Source organism: Trichomycterus rosablanca, chromosome 2 (assembly GCF_030014385.1).
Source record: "Trichomycterus rosablanca isolate fTriRos1 chromosome 2, fTriRos1.hap1, whole genome shotgun sequence".
In the NCBI taxonomy this organism is placed as follows: Eukaryota; Metazoa; Chordata; class Actinopteri; order Siluriformes; family Trichomycteridae; genus Trichomycterus; species Trichomycterus rosablanca.
Window position 1 is genome coordinate 15,686,103 of NC_085989.1, and position 18,172 is coordinate 15,704,274.

The window sequence follows — 18,172 nt, forward strand, 5'->3', positions numbered from 1 at the left end:
ACAGAGTGTAAAAACAAGGTGGTTTTAATGTTATGGCTGATCAGTATATATATATATATGTATTTGACATAGCACCTCCCTGCACATTCTTCTATTCATTTATTCATTCATTTTTCATTCATAACTGCACTGTTGAGACTTGTGTGTGACTTGAGTGTCTCCATTTATGTGTCTTCATGGCATTGCTATTTGTTACAGTTATTCAGTATATGCAAAGTACACATACCTTTCAGTCTTTGTCGTTGTGTACAGTGTTCTGTACACTTCTCAACAGAGTTTACATATTTCTGCAGCCACACATCAACGTAATGACACAGCAAAATAAAAATGCCATATCTGGAGTGCTCAGAAGGTGCAGATGCCTAATGCACTAATCTTACCACTACAAAGGCCCTAAATTCAAGTCTCAGCTGTGCCATCTGACTGGAGAGATTATCTACAGGTACACAGGAGCGGAGGCCAGACGCAGCGTCAACTCTTGTCTCAGCAACAGAAGCTCCTGAACTTGTGCATCTGGACAGTTGTCAATGGACAACTGTCACCGCACCCTGTGTTCATATGAGAGGTTGAAACCCTCCTTTATCACTTTGTTAAAACCCAGAGATAGAATGTCCCTTCAACACCTAACCAAGTTACAACCCCAAATCAGAAAAAGTTGGGACAGCATGGAAAATACAAATAAAATAAAAATGCAGTGTTCCTTACATTTACTTTGACTTTTATTTGATTGCAGACTGTTTGAACCCAAGATATTTCATGTTTTGTCTGCTCAACTTCATTTCATTTATTGATATACATCCACTCCTGCATTTCAGGCCTGCAACACATTCCAAAAATAGTTGGGATGGGGGCAATTTAGGGCTAGTAATGAGGTGAAAAAACTAAATAATGATGTGATTCCAAACCGGTGATCAGCGTTTGGTACAAAAGCAGCATCCAGGAAAGGCTGAGTCTTTGTTGAACAAAGGTGGCCCTAAGATTTCCAGTTTGTCAACAAATGTGTGAGAAAAGTATTGAAATGATTAGAAAGAAAGATTGGAAAGGATTTGCATATTTCTCCCTCTACAGTGCATAATATCATTAAACGATTCAAGGAATCGGGAGGAATTTCAGTACGTAAAGGCCAAGGGCGCAAGCTTAAGCTGAATGCCCGTGATGTTCGATCCCCCAGACGGCACTGCATCAAGAACCGTGAAAAATGGACACCATATTTTCCAGACCGAAGACAAAACGGACCATCCAGACTGTTAAGTCCAAAAGCCAGGGTCTGTCATGGTATGGGGCTGTGTCAGTGCCCTTGCCCTTACACAATTTTCTGTGATGGCAGCAATAATGCAGAAAAGTACATATGCTGCCTTCAAGACGTCATTTTTTCCAGGGACGTTCATGCATTTTTCAACAAGACAATGCAAAACCACATGCTGCACACATTACAAAGGCATGGCTGTGGAAGAAGAGGGTACGGGTACTGGCCTGCCTGCAGTCCTGACCTGTCCCCAAAAGAGATTGTGTGGAGAATTCTGAAACGAAAATTGCGACAACGATGACCCTTTTAAGTGAGATGAAAAGGAATGTCAACATTACAAACATTACTTTATTACTTTAGTAACTTTATAACTTGATAACTTTATTGGACTGTGTTACAGGTCTGAAATGCAGGAATGGATGTTTATTAATAAATGAAATGAATTTGACCAGACAAAACATGAAATATCTCAGGTTCATACAAACTTATATACAAATAAAAGTCAAAGTAAATGTAAGAAACTCTGTGTTTTTTTATTATTTGCATTTTCCATGCTGTTCCAACTTTTTCTAATTTGCGGGTTGTACAAACAACACAATAATGTTGAGTCGACATTGTGTGGTGGAGAACAAACTGCAAAACATAGCATGGTTTATTGTAATATTATAATATTGTTTTATTCGATTGCATCATTTAGTCAGCTAACTACATTTAAAATAATAATAATAATATTATTTTTGTGGGTGCTCGGATGGTGCAGCGGTAATTCATGCTAGGGCACTACTACTGGGATTCATAGAAAGCTGAGGCCATGTGATAGTTCAGGATATATTACTGCATTGCCCCTAGACGGACCCACTGCAACCTTGACCTGCATAAAGCTGTAAAACATGAAAATTAAATGAGTTAGTTAGACTAAAACATCATCAAAGCCATTTAAGATTTTAATACTTTTAATACAGGTTTATATTTATACTGTATCTCTGTGTATGCTAGAGATAGATGCATGGTAAAAGTAGGATCTGAAATTATAGAGCTGTAAACAGAAAATCAATTACAATCTTGGTGTGACTGTTTGTGTTGAGAACAGGGACCCTATCCAAAAAACTTGGAGCCTTTACTGGGTATTTATTCATTCATTCATTTTCTTATCTGCTTATCCACTTAAGGTCACGGGGGGGTTGTGCTGGAGCCTGTCCCAGCTTTTCAATGGGTGCAAGGCACACAGTAACACCCTGGGCGGGACACCAGTACATCGCAGGGCAGACACACACATACACACACATCCATTCACTTATATGGCAATTCAGTGTCTCCAATTAACCTGACTGCATGTCTTTGGACTGTGGGAGGAAACCGGAGCTCCCGGAGGAAACCCACGCAGACACGGGGAGAGCATTCAAACTCCAAACAGAAAGGACCCCAGGACCTTCTAGCTGTGAGGCGACAGTGCTACCCACTTAGCCACCGTGCCACCCCTGTGTATTTACAATTCTATAATTAAAGTTAACAGTATGGAACACTATAATGCATTCAACAATGTATGGTCTATAGTGACTGTATAATATCCAAAGCAAGAGCTAACAATAATGACATGCAACAGTGTTTAAATTGTTAGGAAAAGTGCAGAGTATTTGTAGAATGTGGGAGGTATAAATTACACAGAGCAAAAACATAATTCAAAGTTATGAAAAAAAAAAAAAAAAAGAAAAACAATATTCACCAAGTAAGCAATGTTCTGCATTATGGCATGAAGTAAGAAAGAGCACTAGGATCAACAAACAAGCTGTAAAAGAGATGTTTGAGATGCCTTTAAAAGTTAAACAATTTGAAGTGGTGATAATAAAACAAGCTGAAATTCTAGTTAAGATCTTCATCACCTCAAGTAAAGCACAGGCAGTGCTGGGTCAAGTCAAGTCAAATTCATTTGTATAGCGCTTTTTACAATGGACATTGTCTCAAAGCAACAGACAGACCAAAAACCCCTGTTGAGCAAGCTGAGGGTGACAGTGGCAAGAAAAAACTCCCTTAAAATTACAGGAAGAAACCTTGAGAGGAACCTTGAGGGTGTCATCAGCAAAGCAATGATAGGATAACAAAAAAAATATTATTATTATATTGATTTTGATTGGTACTTAAATACTGGTACTTAAATACTGTCCTTAATTTCCTTCGGGATTAATAATGTCCATCCATCCATCTTACCATCTATCCATCTATCCATCTATCCATCTATCTATCTATCTATCTATCTATCTATCTATCTATCTATCTATCTATCTATCAACTCCAGAGAGGTTATGAGAGAGAAGGGGCAAATATTGATCCTTGGGAAAGCCCTGTTGTTATCTGATATTTTTGGCCACCTCTACACTTACCACGCAAATGAGAAGCCACATTATTAAGCACTTAGTAACTTGGGTAAGTATTGAAGGGACATTATATCTATGGACATTTCAAAATATTAAATATTAACACTTAGTCTCAACAGGCTTAAGCATGACAACACAGTAAAGAACAAGAGAAAAGCTAATAAAACTTTAATCAGTTGAAAGTTTCATGCAAATAATTATGCAAATTTGGCATAATTATTAAAGCTTTTTAAACATATCTAATGTTTCTAAATAATGTTTTACAACCCCATATCAGAAAAAGTTGGGACAGCATGGAAAATGCAAATAATAAAAAAACAGAGTTGCTTACATTTACTTTGACTTTTATTTCATTACAGACATGATGAACCTGAGATAGTTTTTAATGGTCAACTTCATTTCATTTATTAATTAACATCCATTCCTGCATTTCAGGCCTGCAACACCTTCCAAAAAAAGTTGGGACAGTAAAGCATTTACCACTTTGTAATGTTGCCATTCCTTTTCACCACACTTAAAAGATGTTTTGGCACCGAGGATACCAAGTGATTTAGTGTTTCAGCTTTAATTTTGTCCCATTCTTCCTGCAAACACGTCTTAAGGTGTGCAACAGTACGGGGTCGTCGTTGTTGCATTTTTCATTTCAAAATTCTCCACACATTGTAAGATCTCAATGTACTTTTCTGCATTAATGCTGCCATCACAGAAGTGTAAATGACCTTTGCCAAGGGCACTGACACAGCCCAATACCATGACAGACCCTGGCCTTTAGTCTGGATGGTCTTTTTCGTCTTTGGTCCAGAGCACACGCCGCTTCTGGACATGGTTAACATAAGGTTTCTTTTTTGCACAGTAAAGTTTTAAGTGGCATTTGTGCATGTAACTCCGTATTGTAGTGCTTGACAAAGGTTTGCCAAAGTAATCCCTCATCCATGTGGTTATATCAGCTATTGTTGAGTGGCGGTTCTTGATGCAGTGCAGTCGATGGATCGACCATGGCCACCTCTAGCCATCTTTGCTCATCAAACACTCAGCCTTTCCTGAATGCTGCTTTTGTACCAAACCATGATTACAATCACCTGTTAACATCACTGTTTGGAATCACATCATTATTAGGTTTTTTTCACCTCATTACTAGCCCTAAATTGCCCCCGTCCCAACTTTTTTGGAATGTGTTGCAGGCCTGAAATGCATGAATGGAGGTATATTAACAAATAAAATGAAGTTGAGCAGATAAAACATAACATATCTTGTGTTTAAACTGTCTGCAATGCAATCAAAAGTCAAAGTAAATGTAAGGAACACTGCATTTTTATTTTATATGCATTTTTCATACTGTCCTAACTTCTATCAGATATGGGGTTTTAGAATCTAATTTTTGGGTTTGGCCTTTTCTGTTAAATACATACCCATAGCATAGTGTTTACAAGACATACTTTTATTCAGTATTGTTCACTAAACTTTAACAAAGTACTTGACCAAAATAAGTGGGCACTCATTTAAAGTAGTGAATTCATAAACAAACATGGACATGTTCATAGGATGCCATATTTTAAAGTAGTCAGTTAATCAAATGTCTGCTCTTCTAAATATGCATCGGACACCTAAAAGCACTTTTCTGTCATGTGGAATGTTGGGCTTAAAATCAGTAGGCTTCACAGAAGCAACAACTGAGCAAAAGACCCAAGAACTGTGCATCAGGGGCTTTACTTTTTAGTTTTAATATCTGATCTCTACCCAAGCCTAAGATCACCATGTAAAATCATAAGAATTTGTTGTAGTGATGTAACACACACTCTTACTGGACTTCAAACGTCTAGATGATGAAACCTAAATTCATTATACCAGAAACCACTTTTCCTACTACTACAAATTTGGCTTTAGGTGTGTGGAAGAACATAAATCAATGTCAAATAGCCTTGGTTTTAACCAACCTCATTTAACACATAATAACACTTATAAATCAGAATGCTCTATGTTGTGCCAAGCACATTTGATGCAACCAATCAATGACTCCATTAGTTGCATCAGATATGCTTGAGATAAACCACAAAAAATACATGGACTGGCTAGGGGTTTGTTCTTCCACCTGAAAACATTGTCTGTATAAAAGGGATGACCACATCAGCCTTAGCAAGAGAAGTCGGTCGTTCCAAATCTGTGATTTCTAAAATATTGTATCTGTACAACGTCACAAACTCAATTCAAGTCCCCCAAGAAGGCTCATCGTCCATGAAAGACAAATGCAGGAGAGGACAGGATAATGTGGAGAATGTCAATGGGCAATAGGTTCAACACTGCAGCTGGAATTGCTCTCCAGTTCAGCACTGAACATGGTAAGCATCTGTCTCGTCATACAGTGTCTCAACGTTTAAGAGTGTGTTCTTTTGTCGTTTGTTCCCAAAAGTCTCCTGTGCAAGTATATACAGTGCTCAGCATAAATGAGTACACCACAACAGATTTGTCAGAAAATGTTTAGTTTCCTTTCAGAATTAACATTTTCTATGGGATACTATACTACAAAATACTCCCACAAATGTGGGCCATTGATTGCAAACAAGATTTGTTAAATTGCACACACACAAAAGTAATTTTCCTAACAAATTCATTCAAGACCATGTTGCAAAATTGAGTACACCCCAATAAAAGCTAACGTTTAGACTACAAAATTCTAATGAACAAGAATTCAGCCACAGGTGAGTCTAATTATTCATTAAACAGGTATCCAGCAGACAGTTGACTATAAAAGGGCATTACTTAAAAAAAGAAAACCTCTTCCTATTTCATGCTGTCAGCAATGGCACCACATGGCAGAGAAATGTCCTGAGAAAGAAAATCATTTATTTACACAAGAAAGGTGGAGGCTACAAGAAGATCGGCAAAGCTTTACTTATCAGTCAGAATACTGTAGCAAAAGTGATACAAAAATGTAAAAAAGATGGAACTGCAGCCATCTCATAGAGACGTCCAGGCCTTCCACGGAAGTTAACCCTAGGCAGGAGCGTCTTCTGATAAGAAGGGTTGAAGAAAATCGGCATGCAAGTTCACTGCAGTTAGCTAAAGAAGTAGAAAGCCAAACTGGGGTGACTGTTTCCCGTGACACAATACGGCATACACTGCAGAAGAATGGAATGCATGGGTATTGTCCAAAAAGGAAGCCTATCCTGAAGCCCATGCACAAAAAAGCCCGCTTAGAATCTGCCAGGGCCCATGCTGAAAAAGATGAAGACTATTGGGACTATACTCTGAAGTGATGAGACCAAAATAAATGTTTTTGGAACTGATGGCTTCCAAACTGTATGGCGTCGCAAAGGTGAGGAATACAAAGAAAAGTGCATGGTGCCTACAGTGAAACATGGTGGTGGCAGTGTCCTTATGTGGAGCTGCATTTCATCGATGGTATTATGAATTCACAGATGTACTGCTCTATATTGAAAGAGCAGATGCTACCATCACTCCGTGCCCTTGGTTGTCGTTCCCTTTTTCAACATGACAATGATCCAAAACACACATCTAAGGCCACTGTTGCATTTCTGAAGAAGAACAGGGTGAAAATGATTCAGTGGCCAAGTATGTCTCCTGATCTGAACCCAATCGAACACCTATGGGGAATTCTGAAGAGACAGGTTGAGCATCACACTCCATCCAGCATTCAGGCTCTAAAAGAGGTCGTTCTTGAAGAATGGAAAAAGATAGACGTTGCTATATGTCGCCAACTTGTTCATTCCATGTCTAGGATACTTAATGATGTCCTTAAGAATCATGGAGGTCATAGAAAATACTTGATGTAGTACTTTTTGATGTGGGCTGTATTCATTTTTGCATCAACTAATATGAGTAAAACTGAAGATTTTGTAATCTAAGTTATATTATTAACCTTACTTTCATGTTATGGGTCAAACAAATGTACTCAGTCTTGTCAAAATTTTGGAAATTGTTTTTGTGTTCAGTGAGATATTGATTAAAATCTTTTTTTCAAAGGGGGTGCACTCATTTATGCTGAGCACTGTACACACACACACACACACACACACCTTTCCTCAAACTCATGCAACATTAATGGTATGATTTACACCCATCACTAGCTAGGTAGAAATGTCAACTTTGTCAGCATGTTTTCACTCTGTCCTTCACTCTCCCTGACTAATGCATGTGGCTCAGCATATAGCGTCCCCCTGGAGCATCCATAAAGATACTGTCATGCTGATGCATCTCTATCTTCTTATATGTCAATCGAATCAATCCATATCTTTACAAGCATTTCTGATGCGCGCGCGCACACACACACACACACAGACACACACGTTAATGACAATTTTATTAACTATCCACTAGCTCAAAAGAGAACATTAGATTAAAACATAAAATAAAAACCTTGTGGGTAAGAAGTTTGAATTTTTGTATTTTGATCAGGATTTGGCACCACTTTGAAACCCTGTGCACAAAATAGATACTGGACAGGGCGTCAATCACCTGTAGGCTAACACACATTCACACCTAAGGTATAAATATGACAGGACAGAGACCAAGTGTGTTCAGTTATTAATCAGACATTGGCTATAAATGCTTCACACGTAAAAAATCACCACATTCAGTGTTGGCGCAATAAGTGTTTAAAAAACAGACAGAGCTGTAATAAACCTGTCTGGAAGCTGCAGGGTGTTGTATAATGTGTGGTTACATTTTATTTGCCTTAACTGCCCACTGGATATAATACCTATATTTCTTTCAAGCCTTTGAGATTTGGTAATATCCTTCACTTAAATGGACAAAACAAAAGTTTGTTTCAATTATTTAAGTGTTTTGGATCATCGTCCTGCTGAAGCATTTATTTGCGTCCAAGGATTTATCCTCTTGGCCGATTACTAGATGAATTTAAATAAGGAACTTCATATAAACTTCATTTCATTTGTTAATATACCCCCATTCCTGCATTTCAGGCCTGCAACACATTCCAAAAAAAGTTGGAACGGGGGCAATTTAGGGCTAGTAATGAGGTTAAAAAAATAAATAATGATACAATACGGAGTTACATGCACAAATGCTGCTTAAAACTTTACTGTGCAAAAAAGAAAGCTTATGTTATGTCTGGGCTCGGAGGCATCTAGGATGGACCATTACACAGTGAAAACGTGTATTGTGGTCAGATGAATCAGCATTTCAGGTCTTTTTTGGAAAAAATGGACGCTGTGTGCTCTGGACCAAAGACGAAACAGACCATTCAGACTGTTATCAGCAACAAGTCCAAAAGCCAGGGTCTGTCATGGTATGGAGCTGTGTCAGTGCCCTTGGCAAAGGTAATTTACACTTCTGTGATGGCAGCATTAATGCAGAAAAGTACATTGAGATCTTAGAGCAACATGTACTGCCTTCAAGATGTCATCTTTTCCAGGGACGTCCATGTATTTTTCAACAAGACAATGCAAAACCACATGCTGCACACATTACAAAGGCACGACTACGGAAGAAGAGGGTATGGGTACTGGACTGGCCTGTCTGCAGTCCTGACCTGTCCCCAATAGAGAATGTGAGAATAGAGAATCTTGAAATGAAAAATGCGACAACAGCGACCCCGTACTGTTGCACATCTTAAGACGTTTGCAGGAAGAAAGACAAAATAAAAGCTGAAACACTAAATCACTTGGTCTCCTCGGTGCCAAAACGTCTTTCAAGTGTGGTGAAAAGGAATGGCAACATTACAAAGTGGTAAATGCTTTACTGTCCCAACTTTTTTGTTGCAGGCCTGAAATGCAGGAATGGAGGTTTATTAATAAATGAAATGAACTTGACCAGACAAAACATGAAATATCTCAGGTCATTTATTGCATTTTCCATGCTGTCCCAACTTTTTTCTGGTTTGGACAATTTGTGAACAGTTGATCTTGAAAGCTACAGTTGCTTGTAAATGTCCTGGAATTATGTTTATGGCTTTTGAATATTTATGATGTGCTTTGTAAATCCTGTACAGACTCTCATTGTGATGCTCTTGCCTCTTTCTAACGGCTGCAGTCAAACTTGTCCTATGATGGTTTACCATGTATACAAACACACTTTCATAGGTATACAAATACTGACTGTATCTGACATCTGTTGCCTCGTACATTTTGTCACCCTCCTCTTTAATAGAATGTGACCCCATTAGATCCCCACATATAAACCACATATAACAACACATACCCTGATAGCACTTATTGTAAGTAAACAGGAGTATATCAATTTCCTGTTCCATGCACAGTGTGTGGTTTTACCTTTGTAGTCTTTTTGCTGTAGAAAGGTTCTCATCACAGATGCCACTGGCACCAAGGTGTTTAAGAACACCAACACTGCTGCACTTGATACACTCATACCATTACACAACACCATGTCACAGCATGTTAGTGTCATTTCAGTCATGCAAAGGACCACCACTAAAATAAAATCTAGTCCCTTTTTAATAGAATAACAAATTGTTATTGTTCAGTAAATGTATACACACAAAATGCTTCTATATTGCACGAGTTGTACAGGGCAGGTGTATCTAATAAGTTCTGTTCAGTGTTTGTGTCCCTTAAAAAGGTGTATGTAAACTGTACACTTATCTTTCCTCATACCATATTAAGTCAAAATAACACCAGCTGTATCAAAGAAACTTTAATATTTTCATATACAAACAGAAGTCAATATTAAACCACAGACACTGTTGTGTCACACAGAAACATGGTTGACTCTCTCTTCGTTCAGGGGTTTGTATGCATTCCTGGTTCTGCCCTGCTGTTTAAAGAGTCTGTAGTTGTCCCACTCATGTCAGTCCCATAGTGAGGCATTCATTAAACAGTTGGAAGCATCGGTAAATAGCACACGGCCAGAGAAAACTGGGCTTTAAAAGACAAAAAACTGATGATCTTGTGAGTTTATGTCCTTATTCAGGAATAGGTTCCCCGAACTGAAACATGTCCTCGGTGTACAGGTCCTCGGGGAGCTCCTCGTCTCCGTCAGCAAAGTATGTGGGGAATGGTGGTGCCTTGTTGTTCTCTCGGCGGTGAGGCAGAATGGTGTCCCGTACCTACGCAAGCATACTTTCTAAGTTAGCGCAATGACACAAAGGTGCTGAATGTACATTACATGAGTAAAAGTTTGTGGACACCCATTACACCAAAATACCACACAAACCCTTTAATAAAAGCAGTTATATCAAATTACATCATCTCTTTTAAATAGGCATTTTAACAGAGTATTTTATTTTAAAACAGGAAAGGCCCTCCCTAAACTGTCAGCTTCTTTTTTTTAAATATTTTGTTTATGCATTTTCTCCCCTTTCTCTCCCTTTTAGCGCATCCAATTGCCGGATTGCATCATGCTTCCTCTCCACCAATGCTGATCTCCACTCTGACTGAGGAGAACGAAGCTAACCCACGCCCCCCTCCGACACGTGGGCAGCAGTGGTATGCATCGTCACCTACACTTTGACGAGTACAATGCGGATCAGCACTGTGTACGGAAAGACACACCCTGACAGCACTCTTTTTGCATCTCGGGGCAGGTGCCATCAATCAGCCAGCAGAGGTCGTAATTGCATTAGTTATGAGAGAATCCCTATCTGGCTTTAATATCCCACCCCTATCTGAACAACAGGCCAATCGTTGTTCATGTGGCTGCTCAGCCCAGCCGGCAGGCAGAGCTGAAACTCGATATGAAGTATTCGAGATCCCAGCATGTGTTTTAATGGTAGTGTGCTTTACACTGTAGTGGATTTATTTATTTATTAGGATTTTAACATCATGTTTTACACACTTTGGTTACATTCATGACAGTACAGTTAGTCAATGTCAAACACAGTCATGGACAATTTTGTATCTCCAATTCACCTCACTTGCATGTCTTTGGACTGTGGGAGGAAACCAGAGCTTCCGGAGGAAACCCATGCAGACACGGGGAGAACATGCAAACTCCACACAGAAAGGACCGCCCCACCTGGGGATCGAACCCAGGACTTTCTTGCTGTGAGGCGTCAGTGCTACCCACCGAGCCCCCATGCCGCCAAGTTAGCATGAGTTAAATGTTCATGTGCGTGAATGCAAGGGAGGGCAGAGGAGAGCTTAGGTGATGAAAGTGGACGAGTTTAAATACTTGGGGTCGAATTTACAAAGTCATGGAGAGTGTGCTAGAGAAGTGAAGAAAGTGCATGCAGAGTGAAGTGGATGGCATAAAGTGGTAGGAGTGATTTGTGATAAAAGGGTATCTGTCAGAGTAAAAAGGAACAGGCTTGTTATATAGCTTTGAGGCAGTGGCGCTGACTAACAGACAGAAAAGGGAGCTGGAGGTGACAGATGAAGCTGTTAATATTCTCATTGGGAGTGACGAGGACGGACAAGATTAGAAACAAGTTAATTAGAGGGACAGTGCAGGTAGGGTGTTTTGGAGACAGAATTAGGGAGGACAGACTGAGATGGTTTGGGCATGTGCAAAAGGAATACGAGTTAAATCAGGAGCAGAGTGCTGAGAATGGAACCATCAGACCAAAGAGAAGGTTTATAAATGTGGTGAGTGAGGGCATGCAGGTGGTTAAGGTGATAAAGGAAGATGCTTAGGATGGGGCAAGATAGAGACGCTGTGGCCAAAAAAAAAGGGGCAGCACACTCATAAGTTCCTAGCACTTCACTTGCTGACCCTTGAATTGTTCACTTCCCAGTAACACATGTGGCTGATGCAGCACTAACAAGCCAGAAATGTAATCTACTGATTTACTGGAAGGGTGGTATCATGTAACATTGCCATATTGAATGAGAGCTCCTCTTAATGATCCATTCTACTGCCAATGTTTGTTACAAAACCGATAATTAGAAGGGCATCCACATACTTGTGGCTATGCAGTGTAGAATTACCATCTCTCTGGATGAAACCACAAAACAAAAGTTAGTAAGAAAGTTTGCCAACCTCTTGCTCTCCTGAGTACTAAGAAAGTGCAGACATGTGCAGTCTATATTGACACATCTGACTGATGTGTCAATATGCTGATGATTCTAATGCAGTGTGTGTATTAATGAAGACAGATCACACACTTCTGAAGATGACCAAGAAAAAAAAAAAAAAAAAGCCTGAGTCCTTACCTTATATTTAGCTGTTATTCTACAGCAGGGGTTCTGTCAAGGCCCACCTATTTATCACTAATACACGCTTTAACCTGACAGTTCGGCAACATGGGACCTGAATTTACAACCCTAAATCTGAACCTGAGATATTTCATGTTTTGACGCTCAACTTCATTTCATTTATTAATAAACATCCATTCCTGCATTTCAGGCCTGCATCACATTCCTAAAAAAAAGTAGGACGGGGGCAATTTAGGGCTAGTAATAAGGTGAAAAAACTACATAATGATGTGATTCCAAACAGGTGATGTCAACAGGTGATTGTAATCATGGTTTGGTACAAAAGCAGCATCCAGGAAAGGCTGAGTCTTTGATGAGCAAAGATGATCAGAGGATCTCCAGTTTGTCAACAAATGTGTGAGAAAATGATTGAAATGTTTAAAAACAATGTACCTCAAAGAAAGATTGGAAGGGATTTGGATATTTCTCCCTCTACAGTGCATAATATCATTAACCGATTCAAGGAATCAGGAGGAATTTCAGTGCGTAAAGTCCAAAGAAGCAAGCTTAAGCTGAACGCCAGTGATCTTCAATCCCTCAGATGGCACTGCATCAAGAACCTCCACTCAACAATAGCTGGTATAACCACATGGGCAAGGGATTACTTTGGTAAACCTTTGTCAAGCACTACAATACGGAGTTACATGCACAAATACCACTTAAAACCGTGTCCAGAAGCGGCATCGACTTCTCTGGGCTCTGAGGCATCTAGGATGGACCATCACACAGTGAAAACGTGTATTGTGGTCAGATGAATCAGCATTCCAGGTCTTTTTGCAAAAAAATGGACACCATGTGCTCCAGACCAAAGATGAAAAGGACCATCCAGACCGTTATCAGCAACAAGTCCAAAAGCCAGGGTCTGTCATGGTATGGGGTTGTGTCAGTGCCCTTGGCAAAGGTCATTTACACTTCTGTGATGGCAGCATTAATGCAGAAAAGTACATTGAGATCTTAGAGCAACATGTGCTGCCTTCAAGACGTCATCTTTTCCAGGGACGTCCATGCATTTTTCAACAAGACAATGCAAAACCAGGTACTGGACTGGCCTGCCTGCAGTCCTGACCTGTCCCCAATAGAGAATATGTGAATTTTGAAACGAAAAATGCGACAAAATGTCTTTTAAGTGTGGTGAAAAGGAATGGCAACGTTACAAAGTGGTAAATGCTTTACTGTACCAACTTTTTTTGGAATGTGTTGCGGCCTAAAATGCAGGAATGGATGTTTATTAATAAATGAAATGAAGTTTGATGTCCCAACTTTTTCTGATTTGGGGTTGTAATTCCTTCCAGCAGTCGCTGTTTGAAATGTGTATTATATTGGCCTTCCAAAAACAGGCAGAAGCTGCTTTGCCCTTCGATGAAAGGGCAGCGAGCACACACCGTCACTGATGTAAAGAACCAGAGTGACCAATCTAAAGGAGAAAAAACCCCTGCTATTTATTTATTGTATAATACAATCGTGACAGAACCAGGCTAAAACAAGCTAGAAAACAAATCAATGGACTATTTTTATCCAGCGATAGCAAGCAGCCACTTTATTTGGTCTCCAGTCAAAAGATGAGAAGTTCTATTTAGGAGGCTACACACACTGCACTACAAAACTAAAATCTTTAAAAATATTGACAGGTCCAAGTAATAGGGTTTGTAGCATGTGCAGAAGTGATCTTACCTTCACCAGGCAGTTACGGTGACCTGGAACAGAGCCATTCACGTACAAGATGTTATCTGTGGTGTTCACCCTCCAAACCTGCACATGAGAGAAATAGAAGAAACTCTACATGAAACTTGTTGACAACAACATCAAGACAGTACAGACAAGTGACAAATAAAAAAAAAAACCTAAATAAACGAGTGGAGAAACATAAAAGAACAGGTGCTTCCAAAAAAGTGACTTTGAAAGGTGCCGGTTGTAGAAGCTTCAGTAACTTTCAATAGGACGAGTACAGGTGTGAGAACATGTCGTGTTGTGGAAGACATTCTGATAACAGCTTTCGTTCACACCAGCACACTTGGAGCTGCTCATGGTTCATCTCTCCTTGGAACGTACGGAACGGCTGCTGTTGCCATTTAAGGGCACTGACCATAAAATGCTTTAGGCCAAACGAACATACTGACTAATGTGATAGAAATTAATTTGAGTAAGGGACATTATATAATCATATACAGACTCTATGGCGCTAATATGTATTTTTGAACAACAGGTGTATGTTTAATGGCATCCTCCTGATGATTCTCTTGTGTCCGACTTCGAGGAGGAGGGTTTAGTGATAGGGTATAAAGCAGCACTCCCCAACCTTTTTTGCACCACGGACCAGTTTCATATAATTTCACGGACCGGCGGGGGTGGAAGGATTTAAAAAAATAAATAAATAAATAACTAGGATAACTATACTGCTCACACATGAGCTTTTCTTGCTGCAACGAGACGCTGCTCCCACCTGGGCGTGATATGAGACGATAAACACCAGTGTGTTGGAAATGGAAGTAGTGTTTTCATTGCTGATGTAGTGATCTCTAATTATTAATTATTTCTGTGCGGCCTGGTAATAAATGACCCACAAACTGGTACTGGTCAGTGGCCCGTTGGTTGGGGACCACTGGTATAAAGGACCTACGTAAAATTACTTAGTTGTCCTTACTGCGGTATGCTTCTATGGTGTGTTTAACAATCCACAATTGTGCAATTGTGCTCAATCCAGCTAAAAAGAATCAGTTGTGTCCGAGTTTGCTTTCTGACAGAAAAGTTCTACCACACTAATACTAACATATCTCTGTGTCGCTTGCCATTGCTCGATTGTCATCCTGCTTCTATGTAGAAAATACAGTGGTACCTTGTAACGCGATGTCACCTAAACTCGAAATCTTTCAAACTCGATGCCCTTCGTGGAGAAATTTTTATCCTTAAACTCGACATTTTTCTTAAATTCAACATGTTCAGCCTTTTATTTTAAATGTATTTATTTATTTGCAAATTAACAGCTGCTTTGTTCAGCGCTCTGCTTGAGCAGTCCGTTAAAACGTCATCAAAGTGCAAATATGAGACGAATCTGCGTTTGTGTGGAAAACCAGTCAAATCCACTCTAAAAGCTCCACATGTATCTGTGTTTAGCTAGATTTTCCTCACCGTTTCACTTTTAAACTTGTGTTATAGCTCAGGGTTCTGAGAAATCGTGAGAATCAGCCTTTCATTAAAACGCTTATCATTAAAAGAGAAGCTTAACGTGGATTAATGTATTTAAAAAATGACACAGTAACACTAAACTTTCCTTAATTATTACTGCTCATAAGCTCTCTCCACTAATCAAATTCCTTGTTCATTGTTTTAGTACAATAAGTACTAAAAAAGTGCAAAAGTGATTTCGTCACCTCTCATGTGACTGCGCCTTTACTAAATGAAATACGGTATTTCAAGATCAAGCATCTCCATGATTAAGAAGCATAACGAAACAGTAAAGAGGTAAAGGATTTATTGTATTTAACTGTTTTTAAATTGTTTTTAGTGTTTTTATATAATATTTGTGTTATTTTCAGTGTACAAGTGTCAAAAACAACCCCATTATTTTACATAAGCCTGAAATATATGCAGTTCCACGGGACCATGGAACGCATTAACAGGTTTCCCATACATCCTTATGGGAAAAAAATACCTTGAAACTCAACACCTTTAAAACTCGACGCCACTCCCAGAACCAATTGACGTCAAGTTTTAAGGTACCACTGTAAGTGGAACAGTTCTAACAATGATACAAGTGGTCATTTCCGAAATGACATATTTACATTTTTGGCATTTAGAAGACACTTTTATCCAAAGCGACTTACAGTATACAGTCCAAGCAATTGTGGGTTAAGGGCCTTGCTTTAGCGCCAAACAGTGTCAGCCTGACAGTGGTGGGGTTTGAACCAGCAACCTTCTGCTTACTAGTCCAGTACCTTAACTGCTAGGCTACAACTGCCCCAAACTGAGCTTTTTATCAAGAGAATTTCTTCAGGGAAAAAAATCATGTTCTATCCTTTCAGTACAGTTCCAGAGATGTTCACTTAGGTTTGCTTTTATTGATAACTGTATGTTTATGATTGAAAATTAATATAACTGATGAACCAAAAGGTATTCAAGATATTATGTGGATTTTCAATGCACTTTCTGATGGATTTCACAAATGTGTTTTCCACACCTTCAGGCCAAAGGCGGTGTCATAAACGTTTCCCATCCTTCCTGGCATCTTCTTTCCTTTGAACACTTTAGCAGGATCCTACAAGGACACAAAAGAAAGGATTCATTTACCCAGGAGAAAAAAGTAAAAAAACAAAATAATAATAAAATAACGCAAGCACAAACAGTGCAGGAGACTCACCCCTCCAGGTCCCAGTGAGCCAGGTCTCCTGTGGGTTTTGGTTTGACCATGAGTGGCCGGCTGACCTTTAAACCCCCAGCGCTTCATTACACCCTGAAAACCCTTTCCAATTCTGCAACCACATACAGTCACATCACATCAACAGACTTTCAACACTTTAGAACAACAGGAGAACTGAGGATGAAAACAAACATTGTTCAGTGTTTTTCAGCATGTGATTTTTCAAATGATACATTGTCAGTTTTAAAAGCTTATTTTACAACCCCAAATCAGAAAAAGTTGGGACAGTATGGAAAATGCACATAAAATAAAAAGGCAGTGTTCCTTACATTTACTTTGGCTTTTATTTGATTGCAGACAGTTTGAACAGATTTGCATATTTCTCCCTCTACAGTGCATAATATCATTAATCGATTCAAGGAATCAGGAGGAATTTCAGTGCGTAAAGGCCAAAGGAGCAAGCTTAATCTGAACGCCTGTGATCTTCGATCCCTCAGACGGCACTGCATCAAGAACCACCACTCAACAATAGCTGATATAATTACATGGGCAAGGGATTACTTTGGCAAACCTTTGTCAAGCATTACAATACAGAGTTACATGCACAAATGCTACTTAAAACTTTACTGTGCAAAAAAGAAGCCTTATGTTAACCATGTCCACAAGCGGCATCGACTTCTCTGGGCTCGGAGGCATCTAGGATGGACCATAACACAGTGGAAATGTGTACTGTGGTCAGATGAATCAGCGTTCCAGGTCTTTTTTTTTTTTTTGGAAAAAATGGAAGTCATGACCAAAGAGGAAAAGGACCATCCAGACTGTTATCAGCAACAAGTCCAAAAGCCAGGGTCTGTCATGGTATGGGGTCGTGTCAGTGCCCCTGGCAAAGGTCATTTGTGACAAAGGTGATGGCAGCATTAACGCAGAAAAGTACATTGAGATCTTAGAGCAACATATGCTGCCTTCAATACATTATCTATTTTTGTGAAAGAAGAGGGTACAGGTACTGGACTGGCCTGCCTGCAGTCCTGACCTGTCCCTAAAAAAGAATGTGTGGAGAATTTTGAAACGG

At 39.5% G+C, this 18,172-nt stretch overlaps 1 protein-coding gene across 2 annotated transcripts in view; it reads right to left on the reverse strand.

The window, feature by feature from the left end:
* Nucleotides 1–1,897: 1,897 nt before the first annotated feature.
* The window catches only part of mrpl3 (mitochondrial ribosomal protein L3), a 32,576-nt gene continuing 16,301 nt past the window's right edge, over nucleotides 1,898–18,172 (reverse strand). Inside the window, exons 7-10 of one of the 2 annotated variants that reach the window (XM_062990220.1) lie at nucleotides 17,101–17,212; nucleotides 16,921–16,998; nucleotides 14,418–14,495; nucleotides 1,898–2,127 (exon numbers count right to left, since the gene is read on the reverse strand). In XM_062990220.1, coding sequence (XP_062846290.1) covers nucleotides 2,092–2,127; nucleotides 14,418–14,495; nucleotides 16,921–16,998; nucleotides 17,101–17,212 — 304 coding nt within the window. In that variant the 3' untranslated portion in view covers nucleotides 1,898–2,091. Of the gene's footprint in view, nucleotides 2,128–10,233; nucleotides 10,661–14,417; nucleotides 14,496–16,920; nucleotides 16,999–17,100; nucleotides 17,213–18,172 lie in introns of those variants that run through there. The other variant, XM_062990214.1, reaches the window with a different exon arrangement.